At 45.6% G+C, this 18,938-nt stretch overlaps 1 protein-coding gene across 1 annotated transcript in view; it reads left to right on the top strand.

Annotated features, from left to right (window-relative positions):
* Positions 1–18,938, top strand: part of LOC137361887 (calpain-2 catalytic subunit-like) — a gene marked incomplete at its 3' end in the record, with an annotated part of 157,257 nt that overhangs the window by 90,460 nt on the left and 47,859 nt on the right. Inside the window, 1 exon segment of the mRNA XM_068026486.1 lies at positions 1,532–1,650. Within this exon segment, the coding sequence (XP_067882587.1) occupies positions 1,532–1,650 (119 nt within the window).

Genomic DNA, 18,938 nt, shown 5'->3' with positions numbered 1-18,938 from the left:
CCCAGGCACACGCCTCCTTTGATGTTCAGATAATAAGTCTCTTCACCTGGGCAGCTCCAGCTGTCCCAGGCTTAGTAGTTGGGGTGGGGAGGGAGCTCCCTATCCAAAGATGTTAAACACAGGAGCTCCCTATTGAACAATACAGCCCCACCCAAGGTCTTCAGGTCTCTTCTTTCCCCACCCCCAACAATCAATGAAAAAGACTTTCAGTACAAAACAAACTCACAAAAGAGCTTCCAGTTCTTCCAGTTCTCTGCCTTCCTTCCTTTGTTGAAAATGTGGAAAAACCCTTCTTTCAGTCTCAGTCTCTCCCTCTTGCAGCAGTCACACAGCCTGCAGCCTCCAACCTGTGCACACAGCAACAGTCAGCTGCACCTCGTTGATGCACTCAGGCTCCCAAATCAGAGAGCAGCCAATCCCAGTGCTGTACCTGTCCTGGGAGTGTTTGATGGGGACAGTGTAGAGGGAGCTTTACTCTGTATCTGTACCTGTCCTGGGAGTGTTTGATGGGGACAGTGTAGAGGGAGCTTTACTCTGTATCTGTACCTGTCCTGGGAGTGTTTGATGGGGACAGTGTCGAGGGAGCTTTACTCTGTATCTGTACCTGTCCTGGGAGTGTTTGATGGGGACAGTGTCGAGGGAGCTTTACTCTGTATCTAACCCCCGTACTGTACCTGTCCTGGGAGTGTTTGATGGGGACAGTGTCGAGGGAGCTTTACTCTGTATCTAACTCTGATATATTGAATCTTTCTGTTGTTTGTACCTGTGGTATCTCTCTCTACCTGTTCAGCTAACCCCCCTCCCCGCCCCCCCACCTCCTGCTCTCAGTCAATGAAAGCCATTCTAAAATTCCAAAATGCCAAGTTGTGTGAAGTCTGACCCAAGCTCCATTGTATTAAACTGATATGGTGAAACGTTGTCCTGTTACAGTCTATATCTCACAGAGTCATTTACAGCAGAGTGAGGCCATTCGCCCCATCGAGACCATGCTGTCTCTTCGCAGAGCTATCCAGTCAGTCCCACTCCCCGGGCTCGATCCCCGTAGTCTTGCAAGTCTATTTCTCTCAGGTGGCCGTCCAACGTCCTTTTGAAGTCAGTGATCGTCTCTGCTTCCACCATCCTCATGGGCAGTGAATTCCAGGTCATTACCATCCACTGGGTAAAAAACATTCTTCCTCACATTCACCCTGCATCTCTTATCCAAAACCGTCAATCTGTCTCCCCTAGTCCTTGTACCATCAGCCAATGGGAACAGCTTTTCCTTGTCGATCTTATCTAAACCTGTCATAATCTTGTACAACTCTATTAAATCTCCCCTCAATCTCCTTTGTTCTAAGGAGAACAAACCCCAGCTTTTCCAACCTAACCTTGTAACGAAAATCCCCCATCCCTGGAACCATTCTGATAAATCTCCTCTGAATCCTCTCAAGGACCCTCACATCTGAAGCTGTTTACATTGTTAACAGGATTTTCTAGTGATGACTCTGGGGTTGTGTGTGTGAAATGTGAGGTGGTGGAGTTTGTCTTTCAGGTGATTGCTGGCTCTTGGCAGCCATTGCCTCACTAACCCTCAATGAGGAAATCCTCAGCAGAGTCGTTCCCAATGGACAATCCTTCGGCCCAGGATACGCCGGAATCTTCCATTTCCAGGTAACTGCGTTCAGCAATTCACTCTACATTCAAAAGAATTCTTAAAGCTGGGGTTTACCAATTTTATTCATATCTCCGTCCCTCTCTGCGTCCCCGTCCCTCTCTGCGACCCCGTCCCTCTCTGCGTCCCCGCCCCTCTCTGCGACCCCGTCCCTCTCTGCGTCCCCGTCCCTCTCTGCGACCCCGTCCCTCTCTGCGTCCCCGCCCCTCTCTGCGACCCCGTCCCTCTCTGCGACCCCGTCCCTCTCTGCGTCCCCGTCCCTCTCTGCGTCCCCGTCCCTCTCTGCGTCCCCGTCCCTCTCTGCGTCCCCGTCCCTCTCTGCGACCCCGTCCCTCTCTGCGTCCCCGTCCCTCTCTGCGTCCCCGTCCCTCTCTGCGTCCCCGTCCCTCTCTGCGTCCCCGTCCCTCTCTGCGACCCCGTCCCTCTCTGCGTCCCCGTCCCTCTCTGCGTCCCCGTCCCTCTCTGCGTCCCCGTCCCTCTCTGCGTCCCCGTCCCTCTCTGCGTCCCCGTCCCTCTCTGCGTCCCCGTCCCTCTCTGCGTCCCCGTCCCTCTCTGCGTCCCCGCCCCTCTCTGCGTCCCCGCCCCTCTCTGCGTCCCCGCCCCTCTCTGCGTCCCCGCCCCTCTCTGCGACCCCGCCCCTCTCTGCGACCCCGCCCCTCTCTGCGACCCCGTCCCTCTCTGCGACCCCGTCCCTCTCTGCGACCCCGTCCCTCTCTGCGACCCCGTCCCTCTCTGCGACCCCGTCCCTCTCTGCGACCCCGTCCCTCTCTGCGTCCCCGTCCCTCTCTGCGACCCCGTCCCTCTCTGCGACCCCGTCCCTCTCTGCGACCCCGTCCCTCTCTGCGACCCCGTCCCTCTCTGCGTCCCCGTCCCTCTCTGCGTCCCCGTCCCTCTCTGCGAACCCGTCCCTCTCTGCGACCCCGTCCCTCTCTGCGACCCCGTCCCTCTCTGCGACCCCGTCCCTCTCTGCGACCCCGTCCCTCTCTGCGACCCCGTCCCTCTCTGCGACCCCGTCCCTCTCTGCGACCCCGTCCCTCTCTGCGACCCCGTCCCTCTCTGCGTCCCCGTCCCTCTCTGCGTCCCCGCCCCTCTCTGCGTCCCCGCCCCTCTCTGCGTCCCCGCCCCTCTCTGCGACCCCGCCCCTCTCTGCGACCCCGCCCCTCTCTGCGACCCCGCCCCTCTCTGCGACCCCGTCCCTCTCTGCGACCCCGTCCCTCTCTGCGACCCCGTCCCTCTCTGCGACCCCGTCCCTCTCTGCGACCCCGCCCCTCTCTGCGACCCCGCCCCTCTCTGCGACCCCGTCCCTCTCTGCGACCCCGTCCCTCTCTGCGTCCCCGTCCCTCTCTGCGTCCCCGCCCCTCTCTGCGACCCCGCCCCTCTCTGCGACCCCGCCCCTCTCTGCGACCCCGCCCCTCTCTGCGACCCCGCCCCTCTCTGCGACCCCGCCCCTCTCTGCGACCCCGCCCCTCTCTGCGACCCCGCCCCTCTCTGCGACCCCGCCCCTCTCTGCGACCCCGCCCCTCTCTGCGACCCCGCCCCTCTCTGCGACCCCGCCCCTCTCTGCGACCCCGCCCCTCTCTGCGACCCCGCCCCTCTCTGCGACCCCGCCCCTCTCTGCGACCCCGCCCCTCTCTGCGACCCCGCCCCTCTCTGCGACCCCGCCCCTCTCTGTGTCCCCGCCCCTCTCTGTGTCCCCGCCCCTCTCTGTGTCCCCGCCCCTCTCTGCGTCCCCGCCCCTCTCTGCGACCCCGCCCCTCTCTGCGACCCCGCCCCTCGCTGCGACCCCGCCCCTCGCTGCGACCCCGCCCCTCGCTGCGACCCCGCCCCTCGCTGCGACCCCGCCCCTCTCTGCGACCCCGCCCCTCTCTGCGTCCCCGTCCCTCTCTGCGACCCCGTCCCTCTCTGCGACCCCGTCCCTCTCTGCGACCCCGTCCCTCTCTGCGTCCCCGTCCCTCTCTGCGACCCCGTCCCTCTCTGCGACCCCGTCCCTCTCTGCGTCCCCGTCCCTCGCTGCGTCCCCGTCCCTCGCTGCGTCCCCGTCCCGCTCTGCGACCCCGTCCCTCCCTTTCAATGAAGCCTCTCCTCGCTCTCTCCGCACTTTTCAGTGAAGCCTCTCCCCGCTCTCCCCACTCTTTTCAGTGAAGCCTCTCCCCGCTCTCCCCGCTCTTTTCAGTGAAGCCTCTCCCCGCTCTCCGCACTCTTGTCAGTGAAGCCTCTCCCCGCTCTCTTTTCAATGAAGCCTCTCCATGCTCTCTCTGCACTCTTTTAAGTGAAGCCTCTCCCCGCTCTCTCTCCGCACTCTTTTCAGTGAAGCCTCTCCCCGCTCTCTCCGCACTCTTGTCAGTGAAGCCTCTCCTCGCTCTCTCCGCACTCTTTTAAGTGAAGCCTCTCCCCGCTCTCTCTCCGCACTCTTTTCAATGAAGCCGCTCCTCGCTCTCTGCGCACTCTTTTCAGTGAAGCCTCTCCCCGCTCTCTCCGCTCTTTTCAGTGAAGCCTCTCCTCGCTCTCTGCGCACTCTTCTCAGTGAAGCCTCCCCTCGCTCTCTCTGCACTCTTTTCAATGAAGCCTCTCCTCGCTCTCTCCGCACTCTTTTCAATGAAGTCTCTCCCCGCTCTCTCTGCACTCTTTTCAATGAAGCCTCTCCCCGCTCTCTCCGCACTCTTTTCAGTGAAGCCTCTCCTCGCTCTCCTCGCTCTCTCCGCACTCTTTTCAGTGAAGCCTCTCCCCGCTCTCTCTGCACTCTTTTCAATGAAGTCTCTCCTCGCTCTCTCCGCACTCTTTTCAGTGAAGCCTCTCCTCGCTCTCTCCGCACTCTTTTCAATGAAGCCTCTCCCCGCTTTCTCCGCACTCTTTTCAGTGAAGCCTCTCCTCGCTCTTTCCGCACTCTTTTCAATGAAGCCTCTCCCCGCTCTCTCCGCACTCTTTTCAGTGAAGCCTCTCCTCTCTCTCTCCGCACTCTTTTCAGTGAAGCCTCTCCTCGCTCTCTCCGCACTCTTTTCAGTGAAGCCTCTCCTCGCTCTCTCCGCACTCTTTTCAGTGAAGCCTCTCCTCGCTCTCTCCGCACTCTTTTCAATGAAGCCTCTCCCCGCTCTCTCCGCACTCTTTTCAATGAATCCTCTCCCCGCTCACTCCGCTCTCTTCAATGAAGCCTCTCCCCGCTCTCTCCGCACTCTTTTCAGTGAAGCCTCTCCTCGCTCTCTCCGCACTCTTTTCAATGAAGCCTCTCCTCGCTCTCTCCGCACTCTTTTCAGTGAAGCCTCTCCTCGCTCTCTCCGCACTCTTTTCAGTGAAGCCTCTCCTCGCTCTCTCCGCACTCTTTTCAATGAAGCCTCTCCCCGCTCTCTCCGCACTCTTTTCAATGAATCCTCTCCCCGCTCACTCCGCTCTCTTCAATGAAGCCTCTCCCCGCTGTTTTCAAGCTGCCAGCCTCTGTGGTTTGAGGAGATTGCCCTCCAGGTTGCCCTTTGAGGCAGCAGGGGCTTCATTGCCTGTTCAGTGCCCCCTCCCTGGTGGTTGCAGCCTCCAAATCCATTGGCTGCTTTGAAGGGAGAATTAGCCTCCCCATGCAGTGGAGGTCTGGCCCACCATCTCCAATGTACCAGCGAGTGCTCTTTGTTCCTTCATTGGTGTCATCTTCTTTGCAGACAGTTTACTGTTGTGGTTCTCCACCTCTGTCTGGTGTTGTCCTGACCCATTTTTCAGTGGTCAACTAAATTCAGTCCATTTGATCCATCATCCATTTTCTTCTCTGCTTCTCTCTCCTACGTTTTCCATTGATCTTTCCTTCCAATAACTGTCTCTGTCTACCTTCTGATCTAATGATGAGACCGGGGGATTGTATCTTTCTCTCTTTGATGTTATACACTAATTTCCTCTCTTCTCCAGACATTTCCAGCACTTCCTCTTTATTCTTTCTGTCTGTGTGGGATATACAGAACATCCTCCAATATCTGATTGGAGGGTAGTTAATGTAACCCCACTATTTAAAAAGGGAGGTAGAGAGAAAACAGGGAATTATAGACCAGTCAGCCTGACGTCGGTAGTGGGGAAAATTCTAGAGTCCATTATTTAAGATTTTATAGCAGAACACTTGGAGAACAGTGGTAGAATCGGACAGAGTCAGCATGGATTTATGAAAGGGAAATCATGCTTGACAAATCTACTAGAATTCTTCGAGGATGTAACTAGTAGAGTTGATGAGGGGGAGCCAGTGGATGTGGTTTATTTGGACTTTCAGAAGGCTTTCAACAAAGTCCCACATAAGAGATTAGCTTGTAAAATTCAAGCGCATGGGATTGGGGGTAGTGTATTGTGATGGATAGAAAATTGGTTGGCAGACAGGAAACAAAGACTCGGGATAAATGGGTCTTTTTCTGAATGGCAGGCAGTGACCAGTGGGGTACCACAGGGATCGGTGCTAGGACCCCAGCTATTCACAATATATATTAATGATTTAGATGAGGGAACTAAATGTAATATCTCCAAATTTGCAGATGACACAAAACTGGGTGGGAGGGTGAGTTGTGAGGAGGATGCAGAGAGGCTTCAGGGTGATTTGGACAAGTTGAGTGAGTGGGCTAATGCATGGCAGATGCAGTATAATGTGGATAAATGTGAGGTTATCCACTTTGGTAGTAAAAATAGGAAGGCAGATTATTATCTGAATGGCTATAAACTGAGAGAGGGGAATATGCAGCGAGACCTGGGTGTTCTCGTACACCAGTTACTGAAGGTAAGCATGCAGGTGCAACAGGCGGTAAAAAAGGCAAATGGTATGTTGGCCTTCATAGCGAGAGGATTCGAGTACAGGAGCAGGAATGTCTTTCTGCAATTATACAGGGCCTTGGTGAGGCCACACCTGGAATATTGTGTACAGTTTTGGTCTCCTTATCTGAGGAAGGATGTTCTTGCTATAGAGGGAGTGCAGCGAAGGTTTACCAGACTGATTCCTGGGATGGCGGGACTGACGGATGAGGAGAGATTGAGTCGGTTAGGATTATATTCGCTGGAGTTCAGAAGAGTGATGGGGGGATCTCATAGAAACCTATAAAATTCTAACAGGACTTGACAGGGTAGATGCAGGAAGGATGTTCCCGATGGTGGGGGATTCCAGAACCAGGGGTCATAGTCTAAGGATACGGGGTAAACCTTTCAGGACTGAGATGAGGAGAAATTTCTTCACCCAGAGAGTGGTGAGCCTGTGGAATTCACTACCACAGAAAGCAGTTGAGGCCAAAACATTGTTTGTTTTCAAGAAGGAGTTAGATATAGCTCTTGGGTCTAAAGGGATCAAAGGATATGGGGAGAAAGCGGGAACAGGTTACTGAGTTGGATGATCAGCCATGATCAGAATGAATACAGCTTATCAATAGCCTCTTGTTTTCCATATCTCCAAGCCATATAACACAGATAACAACATGTTGCACCTCAGTATTCTGTTCTTCAGATTCAGGGACAATTTCTTTGATGTTAACAAGTCCTTCATTCTGACAAAGCTGGTCTTGGAGATGTCAATTCTCCTTCAGATCTCACAATCACCTCTCCAATCAGGGTTTTGTTCTTGCAGGTATCTTTCGATCACTACTCTGAGGTTGAAGATGCCCTCTCTTGTTCCTGTCTTTGGTCTGAATTCTGACTGACTATCATTTATCTCTCTTTCGATAGATTGGTCATTTCTTTCCAAAATAATTATTCAAATCATTATCATGGTATTGGCTTGTGCTCTGAATACTTTAGGGCTTTTGGTTTCTTTGGGAGCTGAATGAACACTGATACGATGCACTGTTATGAATGCTGTTCTGTAAAGTTTGTTACAGAGGTCTGTCACTTTCCCAATGTTAACATCATTCAGGGCTTTTGGGAATTCTGTTGGTATCTTATTGATTCTGGGTGCTTGCTTTGCCTTCATCTTTTTGATCGCTGCACTAACATCGTCCGCTATGATGTCTGCTCCCTTCTCTTCACCTCTATCTTCATTGTCAAACAGCTCACCGATGGATTCAACCCCTCGTTTCTCAACCCTTTCTGTTTCAAAGAGAACTTCACCTTCCGTGCTCCTTATGCAGCCTAAATTTGTGGTTATTTTCTTCTTGTCTGTCAGTGCTTTTACTTTCTCATGCAATGCTCTTGTCTTACACCTTTTCTCCAGTTCTTCGATTTCCTTCTATCGGTCACTTTTCCTTAGCCACTCGACATGCTTTTCTTAACTGCTTTTCTATTTTGTCATACTTTTGTTTCTTCTTATCGTCTCCTTTTCTCCATCATATCCAGTATTTCTTCAGTCACCCACTCTTGATGTTTCCTTCTCTATTTCTTAGGGACCGTCTCAGTTACTGCGAGTTTCATGTTCCTTTTCAATCTTTCCCAATGTCCTACTGTTGCTTTCTCCTCACCGAGATCGTGCACTTTCCCTTCCTGAAGTAATGCTTGATAGTAACTGCTGCAGAATAAGGTTTCATCACATCTTCCCCCTCAGTCTGTCTAAATTGGCTGGAGTTTTCAGGGCATTCCGTTTTGGGATTTTCAGCCTGATCTTTGTGGACATTACACACAGTGATCTGAATTGTCTGTACCAGGGTAAGTGAATTCCAGCCTGATCTTTGTGTACATTATACACAGTGATCTGAATTGTCTGTACCAGGGTAAGTGAATTCCAGCCTGATCTTTGTGTACATTATACACTGTGATCTGAATTGTCTGTACCAGGGTAAGTGAATTCCAGCCTGATCTTTGTGTATATTATACACAGTGATCTGAATTGTCTGTACCAGGGTAAGTGAATTCCAGCCTGATCTTTGTGTACATTGTACACAGTGATCTGAATTGTGTGTACCAGGGTAAGTGAATTCCAGCCTGATCTTTGTGTACATTACACACAGTGATCTGAATTGTCTGTACCAGGGTAAGTGAATTCCAGCCTGATCTTTGTGTATATTATACACAGTGATCTGAATTGTCTGTACCAGGGTAAGTGAATTCCAGCCTGATCTTTGTGTATATTATACACAGTGATCTGAATTGTCTGTACCAGGGTAAGTGAATTCCAGCCTGATCTTTGTGTATATTATACACAGTGATCTGAATTGTCTGTACCAGGGTAAGTGAATTCCAGCCTGGTCTTTGTGAATATTATACACAGTGATCTGAATTGTCTGTACCAGGGTAAGTGAATTCCAGCCTGATCTTTGTGTACATTATACACAGTGATCTGAATTGTCTGTACCAGGGTAAGTGAATTCCAGCCTGATCTTTGTGTATATTATACACAGTGATCTGAATTGTCTGTACCAGGGTAACTGAATTCCAGCCTGATCTTTGTGTATATTATACACAGTGATCTGAATTGTCTGTACCAGGGTAAGTGAATTCCAGCCTGATCTTTGTGTATATTATACACAGTGATCTGAATTGTCTGTACCAGGGTAAGTGAATTCCAGCCTGATCTTTGTGTATATTATACACAGTGATCTGAATTGTCTGTACCAGGGTAAGTGAATTCCAGCCTGATTTTTGTGTATATTATACACAGTGATCTGAATTGTCTGTACCAGGGTAAGTGAATTCCAGCCTGATCTTTGTGTACATTACACACAGTGATCTGAATTGTCTGTACCAGGGTAAGAGAATTCCAGCCTGATCTTTGTGTATATTATACACAGTGATCTGAATTGTCTGTACCAGGGTAAGTGAATTCCAGCCTGATCTTTGTGTATATTATACACAGTGATCTGAATTGTCTGTACCAGGGTAAGTGAATTCCAACCTGATCTTTGTGTACATTGTACACAGTGATCTGAATTGTCTGTACCAGGGTAAGTGAATTCCAGCCTGATCTTTGTGTATATTATACACAGTGATCTGAATTGTCTGTACCAGGGTAAGTGAATTCCAGCCTGATCTTTGTGTACATTACACAGTGATCTGAATTGTCTGTACCAGGGTAAGTGAATTCCAGCCTGATCTTTGTGTACATTATACACAGTGATCTGAATTGTCTGTACCAGGGTAAGTGAATTCCAGCCTGATCTTTGTGTACATTATACACAGTGATCTGAATTGTCTGTACCAGGGTAAGTGAATTCCAGCCTGATCTTTGTGTATATTATACACAGTGATCTGAATTGTCTGTACCAGGGTAAGTGAATTCCAGCCTGATCTTTGTGTATATTATACACAGTGATCTGAATTGTCTGTACCAGGGTAAGTGAATTCCAGCCTGATCTTTGTGTACATTATACAGAGTGATCTGAATTGTCTGTACCAGGGTAAGTGAATTCCAGCCTGATCTTTGTGTATATTATACACAGTGATCTGAATTGTCTGTACCAGGGTAAGTGAATTCCAGCCTGATTTTTGTGTATATTATACACAGTGATCTGAATTGTCTGTACCAGGGTAAGTGAATTCCAGCCTGATCTTTGTGTACATTATACACAGTGATCTGAATTGTCTGTACCAGGGTAAGTGAATTCCAGCCTGATCTTTGTGTACATTATACACAGTGATCTGAATTGTCTGTACCAGGGTAAGTGAATTCCAGCCTGATCTTTGTGTATATTATACACAGTGATCTGAATTGTCTGTACCAGGGTAAGTGAATTCCAGCCTGATCTTTGTGTACATTATACACAGTGATCTAAATTGTCTGTACCAGGGTAAGTGAATTCCAGCCTGATCTTTGTGTACATTATGCACAGTGATCTGAATTGTCTGTACCAGGGTAAGTGAATTCCAGCCTGATCTTTGTGTACATTATGCACAGTGATCTGAATTGTCTGTACCAGGGTAAGTGAATTCCAGCCTGATCTTTGTGTATATTATACACAGTGATCTGAATTGTCTGTACCAGGGTAAGTGAATTCCAGCCTGATCTTTGTGTATATTATACACAGTGATCTGAATTGTCTGTACCAGGGTAAGTGAATTCCAACCTGATCTTTGTGTACATTATACACAGTGATCTGAATTGTCTGTACCAGGGTAAGTGAATTCCAACCTGATCTTTGTGTATATTATACACAGTGATCTGAATTGTCTGTACCAGGGTAAGTGAATTCCAGCCTGATCTTTGTGTATATTATACACAGTGATCTGAATTGTCTGTACCAGGGTAAGTGAATTCCAGCCTGATCTTTGTGTATATTATACACAGTGATCTGAATTGTCTGTACCAGGGTAAGTGAATTCCAGCCTGATCTTTGTGTATATTATACACAGTGATCTGAATTGTCTGTACCAGGGTAAGTGAATTCCAACCTGATCTTTGTGTACATTATACACAGTGATCTGAATTGTCTGTACCAGGGTAAGTGAATTCCAGCCTGATCTTTGTGTACATTATGCACAGTGATCTGAATTGTCTGTACCAGGGTAAGTGAATTCCAGCCTGATCTTTGTGTACATTATGCACAGTGATCTGAATTGTCTGTACCAGGGTAAGTGAATTCCAGCCTGATCTTTGTGTATATTATACACAGTGATCTGAATTGTCTGTACCAGGGTAAGTGAATTCCAGCCTGATCTTTGTGTATATTATACACAGTGATCTGAATTGTCTGTACCAGGGTAAGTGAATTCCAGCCTGATCTTTGTGTATATTATACACAGTGATCTGAATTGTCTGTACCAGGGTAAGTGAATTCCAGCCTGATCTTTGTGTACATTATACACAGTGATCTGAATTGTCTGTACCAGGGTAAGTGAATTCCAGCCTGATCTTTGTGTACATTATACACAGTGATCTGAATTGTCTGTACCAGGGTAAGTGAATTCCAGCCTGATCTTTGTGTATATTATACACAGTGATCTGAATTGTCTGTACCAGGGTAAGTGAATTCCAGCCTGATCTTTGTGTATATTATACACAGTGATCTGAATTGTCTGTACCAGGGTAAGTGAATTCCAGCCTGATCTTTGTGTACATTATACACAGTGATCTGAATTGTCTGTACCAGGGTAAGTGAATTCCAGCCTGATCTTTGTGTATATTATACACAGTGATCTGAATTGTCTGTACCAGGGTAAGTGAATTCCAGCCTGATCTTTGTGTACATTATACACAGTGATCTGAATTGTCTGTACCAAGGTAAGTGAATTCCAGCCTGATCTTTGTGTACATTATACACAGTGATCTGAATTGTCTGTACCAGGGTAAGTGAATTCCAGCCTGATCTTTGTTTACATTATACACAGTGATCTGAATTGTCTGTACCAGGGTAAGTGAATTCCAGCCTGATCTTTGTGTACATTATACACAGTGATCTGAATTGTCTGTACCAGGGTAAGTGAATTCCAGCCTGATCTTTGTGTATATTATACACAGTGATCTGAATTGTCTGTACCAGGGTAAGTGAATTCCAGCCTGATCTTTGTGTATATTATACACAGTGATCTGAATTGTCTGTACCAGGGTAAGTGAATTCCAGCCTGATCTTTGTGTATATTATACACAGTGATCTGAATTGTCTGTACCAGGGTAAGTGAATTCCAGCCTGATCTTTGTGTACATTATACACAGTGATCTGAATTGTCTGTACCAAGGTAAGTGAATTCCAGCCTGATCTTTGTGTACATTATACACAGTGATCTGAATTGTCTGTACCAGGGTAAGTGAATTCCAGCCTGATCTTTGTTTACATTATACACAGTGATCTGAATTGTCTGTACCAGGGTAAGTGAATTCCAGCCTGATCTTTGTGTACATTATACACAGTGATCTGAATTGTCTGTACCAGGGTAAGTGAATTCCAGCCTGATCTTTGTGTACATTATACACAGTGATCTGAATTGTCTGTACCAGGGTAAGTGAATTCCAGCCTGATCTTTGTTTACATTACACAGTGATCTGAATTGTCTGTACCAGGGTAAGTGAATTCCAGCCTGATCTTTGTGTATATTATACACAGTGATCTGAATTGTCTGTACCAGGGTAAGTGAATTCCAGCCTGATCTTTGTGTACATTATACACAGTGATCTGAATTGTCTGTACCAGGGTAAGTGAATTCCAGCCTGATCTTTGTGTATATTATACACAGTGATCTGAATTGTCTGTACCAGGGTAAGTGAATTCCAGCCTGATCTTTGTGTATATTATACACAGTGATCTGAATTGTCTGTACCAGGGTAAGTGAATTCCAGCCTGATCTTTGTGTATATTATACACAGTGATCTGAATTGTCTGTACCAGGGTAAGTGAATTCCAGCCTGATCTTTGTGTACATTATACACAGTGATCTGAATTGTCTGTACCAGGGTAAGTGAATTCCAGCCTGATCTTTGTGTATATTATACACAGTGATCTGAATTGTCTGTACCAGGGTAAGTGAATTCCAGCCTGATCTTTGTGTACATTATACACAGTGATCTGAATTGTCTGTACCAGGGTAAGTGAATTCCAGCCTGATCTTTGTGCATATTATACACAGTGATCTGAATTGTCTGTACCAGGGTAAGTGAATTCCAGCCTGATCTTTGTGTATATTATACACAGTGATCTGAATTGTCTGTACCAGGGTAAGTGAATTCCAGCCTGATCTTTGTGTATATTATACACAGTGATCTGAATTGTCTGTACCAGGGTAAGTGAATTCCAGCCTGATCTTTGTGTACATTATACACAGTGATCTGAATTGTCTGTACCAGGGTAAGTGAATTCCAGCCTGATCTTTGTGTACATTATACACAGTGATCTGAATTGTCTGTACCAGGGTAAGTGAATTCCAGCCTGATCTTTGTTTACATTATACACAGTGATCTGAATTGTCTGTACCAGGGTAAGTGAATTCCAGCCTGATCTTTGTGTATATTATACACAGTGATCTGAATTGTCTGTACCAGGGTAAGTGAATTCCAGCCTGATCTTTGTGTACATTATACACAGTGATCTGAATTGTCTGTACCAGGGTAAGTGAATTCCAGCCTGATCTTTGTGTATATTATACACAGTGATCTGAATTGTCTGTACCAGGGTAAGTGAATTCCAGCCTGATCTTTGTGTATATTATACACAGTGATCTGAATTGTCTGTACCAGGGTAAGTGAATTCCAGCCTGATCTTTGTGTATATTATACACAGTGATCTGAATTGTCTGTACCAGGGTAAGTGAATTCCAGCCTGGTCTTTGTGTATATTATACACAGTGATCTGAATTGTCTGTACCAGGGTAAGTGAATTCCAGCCTGATCTTTGTGTATATTATACACAGTGATCTGAATTGTCTGTACCAGGGTAAGTGAATTCCAGCCTGATCTTTGTGTACATTATACACAGTGATCTGAATTGTCTGTACCAGGGTAAGTGAATTCCAGCCTGATCTTTGTGTACATTATACACAGTGATCTGAATTGTCTGTACCAGGGTAAGTGAATTCCAGCCTGATCTTTGTGTATATTATACACAGTGATCTGAATTGTCTGTACCAGGGTAAGTGAATTCCAGCCTGATCTTTGTGTATATTATACACAGTGATCTGAATTGTCTGTACCAGGGTAAGTGAATTCCAGCCTGATCTTTGTGTACATTATACACAGTGATCTGAATTGTCTGTACCAGGGTAAGTGAATTCCAGCCTGATCTTTGTGTATATTATACACAGTGATCTGAATTGTCTGTACCAGGGTAAGTGAATTCCAGCCTGATCTTTGTGTATATTATACACAGTGATCTGAATTGTCTGTACCAGGGTAAGTGAATTCCAGCCTGATCTTTGTGGACATTACACACAGTGATCTGAATTGTCTGTACCAGGGTAAGTGAATTCCAGCCTGATCTTTGTGTACATTATACACAGTGATCTGAATTGTCTGTACCAGGGTAAGTGAATTCCAGCCTGATCTTTGTGTACATTATACACAGTGATCTGAATTGTCTGTACCAGGGTAAGTGAATTCCAGCCTGATCTTTGTGTATATTATACACAGTGATCTGAATTGTCTGTACCAGGGTAAGTGAATTCCAACCTGATCTTTGTGTACATTGCACAGTGATCTGAATTGTCTGTACCAGGGTAAGTGAATTCCAGCCTGATCTTTGTGTACATTATACACAGTGATCTGAATTGTCTGTACCAGGGTAAGTGAATTCCAGCCTGATCTTTGTGTATATTGTACACAGTGATCTGAATTGTCTGTACCAGGGTAAGTGAATTCCAGCCTGATCTTTGTGGACATTGTACACTGTGATCTGAATTGTCTGTACCAGGGTAAGTGAATTTCAGCCTGATCTTTGTGTACATTATACACAGTGATCTGAATTGTCTGTACCAGGGTAAGTGAATTCCAGCCTGATCTTTGTGTATATTATACACAGTGATCTGAATTGTCTGTACCAGGGTAAGTGAATTCCAGCCTGATCTTTGTGCACATTGTACACAGTGATCTGAATTGTCTGTACCAGGGTAAGTGAATTCCAGCCTGATCTTTGTGTATATTATACACAGTGATCTGAATTGTCTGTACCAGGGTAAGTGAATTCCAGCCTGATCTTTGTGTATATTATACACAGTGATCTGAATTGTCTGTACCAGGGTAAGTGAATTCCAACCTGATCTTTGTGTATATTATACACAGTGATCTGAATTGTCTGTACCAGGGTAAGTGAATTCCAGCCTGATCTTTGTGTATATTATACACAGTGATCTGAATTGTCTGTACCAGGGTAAGTGAATTCCAGCCTGATCTTTGTGTACATTATACACAGTGATCTGAATTGTCTGTACCAGGGTAAGTGAATTCCAGCCTGATCTTTGTGTATATTATACACCGTGATCTGAATTGTCTGTACCAGGGTAAGTGAATTCCAGCCTGATCTTTGTGTATATTATACACAGTGATCTGAATTGTCTGTACCAGGGTAAGTGAATTCCAGCCTGATCTTTGTGTACATTATACACAGTGATCTGAATTGTCTGTACCAGGGTAAGTGAATTCCAGCCTGATCTTTGTGTACATTGCACAGTGATCTGAATTGTCTGTACCAGGGTAAGTGAATTCCAGCCTGATCTTTGTGTATATTATACACAGTGATCTGAATTGTCTGTACCAGGGTAAGTGAATTCCAGCCTGATCTTTGTGTATATTATACACAGTGATCTGAATTGTCTGTACCAGGGTAAGTGAATTCTAGCCTGATCTTTGTGTATATTATACACAGTGATCTGAATTGTCTGTACCAGGGTAAGTGAATTCCAGCCTGATCTTTGTGTACATTATACACAGTGATCTGAATTGTCTGTACCAGGGTAAGTGAATTCCAGCCTGATCTTTGTGTACATTATACACAGTGATCTGAATTGTCTGTACCAGGGTAAGTGAATTCCAGCCTGATCTTTGTGTACATTATACACAGTGATCTGAATTGTCTGTACCAGGGTAAGTGAATTCCAGCCTGATCTTTGTGTACATTATACACTGTGATCTGAATTGTCTGTACCAGGGTAAGTGAATTCCAGCCTGATCTTTGTGTATATTATACACAGTGATCTGAATTGTCTGTACCAGGGTAAGTGAATTCCAGCCTGATCTTTGTGTACATTATACACAGTGTTCTGAATTGTCTGTACCAGGGTAAGTGAATTCCAGCCTGATCTTTGTGTATATTATACACAGTGATCTGAATTGTCTGTACCAGGGTAAGTGAATTCCAGCCTGATCTTTGTGTATATTATACACAGTGATCTGAATTGTCTGTACCAGGGTAAGTGAATTCCAACCTGATCTTTGTGTACATTATACACAGTGATCTGAATTGTCTGTACCAGGGTAAGTGAATTCCAGCCTGGTCTTTGTGTATATTATACACAGTGATCTGAATTGTCTGTACCAGGGTAAGTGAATTCCAGCCTGATCTTTGTGTACATTATACACAGTGATCTGAATTGTCTGTACCAGGGTAAGTGAATTCCAGCCTGATCTTTGTGTACATTATACACAGTGATCTGAATTGTCTGTACCAGGGTAAGTGAATTCCAGCCTGATCTTTGTGTATATTATACACAGTGATCTGAATTGTCTGTACCAGGGTAAGTGAATTCCAGCCTGATCTTTGTGTACATTGCACAGTGATCTGAATTGTCTGTACCAGGGTAAGTGAATTCCAGCCTGATCTTTGTGTACATTATACACAGTGATCTGAATTGTCTGTACCAGGGTAAGTGAATTCCAGCCTGATCTTTGTGTACATTATACACAGTGATCTGAATTGTCTGTACCAGGGTAAGTGAATTCCAGCCTGATCTTTGTGTACATTATACACAGTGATCTGAATTGTCTGTACCAGGGTAAGTGAATTCCAGCCTGATCTTTGTGTACATTGTACACTGTGATCTGAATTGTCTGTACCAGGGTAAGTGAATTCCAGCCTGATCTTTGTGTACATTATACACAGTGATCTGAATTGTCTGTACCAGGGTAAGTGAATTCCAGCCTGATCTTTGTGTATATTGTACACAGTGATCTGAATTGTCTGTACCAGGGTAAGTGAATTCCAGCCTGATCTTTGTGGACATTGTACACTGTGATCTGAATTGTCTGTACCAGGGTAAGTGAATTTCAGCCTGATCTTTGTGTACATTATACACAGTGATCTGAATTGTCTGTACCAGGGTAAGTGAATTCCAGCCTGATCTTTGTGTATATTATACACAGTGATCTGAATTGTCTGTACCAGGGTAAGTGAATTCCAGCCTGATCTTTGTGCACATTGTACACAGTGATCTGAATTGTCTGTACCAGGGTAAGTGAATTCCAGCCTGATCTTTGTGTATATTATACACAGTGATCTGAATTGTCTGTACCAGGGTAAGTGAATTCCAGCCTGATCTTTGTGTATATTATACACAGTGATCTGAATTGTCTGTACCAGGGTAAGTGAATTCCAACCTGATCTTTGTGTATATTATACACAGTGATCTGAATTGTCTGTACCAGGGTAAGTGAATTCCAGCCTGATCTTTGTGTATATTATACACAGTGATCTGAATTGTCTGTACCAGGGTAAGTGAATTCCAGCCTGATCTTTGTGTACATTATACACAGTGATCTGAATTGTCTGTACCAGGGTAAGTGAATTCCAGCCTGATCTTTGTGTATATTATACACCGTGATCTGAATTGTCTGTACCAGGGTAAGTGAATTCCAGCCTGATCTTTGTGTATATTATACACAGTGATCTGAATTGTCTGTACCAGGGTAAGTGAATTCCAGCCTGATCTTTGTGTACATTATACACAGTGATCTGAATTGTCTGTACCAGAGTAAGTGAATTCCAGCCTGATCTTTGTGTACATTGCACAGTGATCTGAATTGTCTGTACCAGGGTAAGTGAATTCCAGCCTGATCTTTGTGTATATTATACACAGTGATCTGAATTGTCTGTACCAGGGTAAGTGAATTCCAGCCTGATCTTTGTGTACATTATACACAGTGTTCTGAATTGTCTGTACCAGGGTAAGTGAATTCCAGCCTGATCTTTGTGTATATTATACACAGTGATCTGAATTGTCTGTACCAGGGTAAGTGAATTCCAGCCTGATCTTTGTGTATATTATACACAGTGATCTGAATTGTCTGTACCAGGGTAAGTGAATTCCAACCTGATCTTTGTGTACATTATACACAGTGATCTGAATTGTCTGTACCAGGGTAAGTGAATTCCAGCCTGGTCTTTGTGTATATTATACACAGTGATCTGAATTGTCTGTACCAGGGTAAGTGAATTCCAGCCTGATCTTTGTGTATATTATACACAGTGATCTGAATTGTCTGTACCAGGGTAAGTGAATTCCAGCCTGATCTTTGTGTACATTATACACAGTGATCTGAATTGTCTGTACCAGGGTAAGTGAATTCCAGCCTGATCTTTGTGTATATTATACACAGTGATCTGAATTGTCTGTACCAGGGTAAGTGAATTCCAGCCTGATCTTTGTGTATATTATACACAGTGATCTGAATTGTCTGTACCAGGGTAAGTGAATTCCAGCCTGATCTTTGTGTATATTATACACAGTGATCTGAATTGTCTGTACCAGGGTAAGTGAATTCCAACCTGATCTTTGTGTATATTATACACAGTGATCTGAATTGTATGTACCAGGGTAAGTGAATTCCAGCCTGATCTTTGTGTATATTATACACAGTGATCTGAATTGTCTGTACCAGGGTAAGTGAATTCCAGCCTGATCTTTGTGTACATTATACACAGTGATCTGAATTGTCTGTACCAGGGTAAGTGAATTCCAGCCTGATCTTTGTGTACATTATACACAGTGATCTGAATTGTCTGTACCA

Source organism: Heterodontus francisci, unplaced genomic scaffold (genome assembly GCF_036365525.1).
Source record: "Heterodontus francisci isolate sHetFra1 unplaced genomic scaffold, sHetFra1.hap1 HAP1_SCAFFOLD_916, whole genome shotgun sequence".
Taxonomy (NCBI): domain Eukaryota; kingdom Metazoa; phylum Chordata; class Chondrichthyes; order Heterodontiformes; family Heterodontidae; genus Heterodontus; species Heterodontus francisci.
The sequence above is the reverse complement of the archived record's forward strand: the minus strand, read 5'-3'. Positions and strand labels throughout refer to the sequence as shown.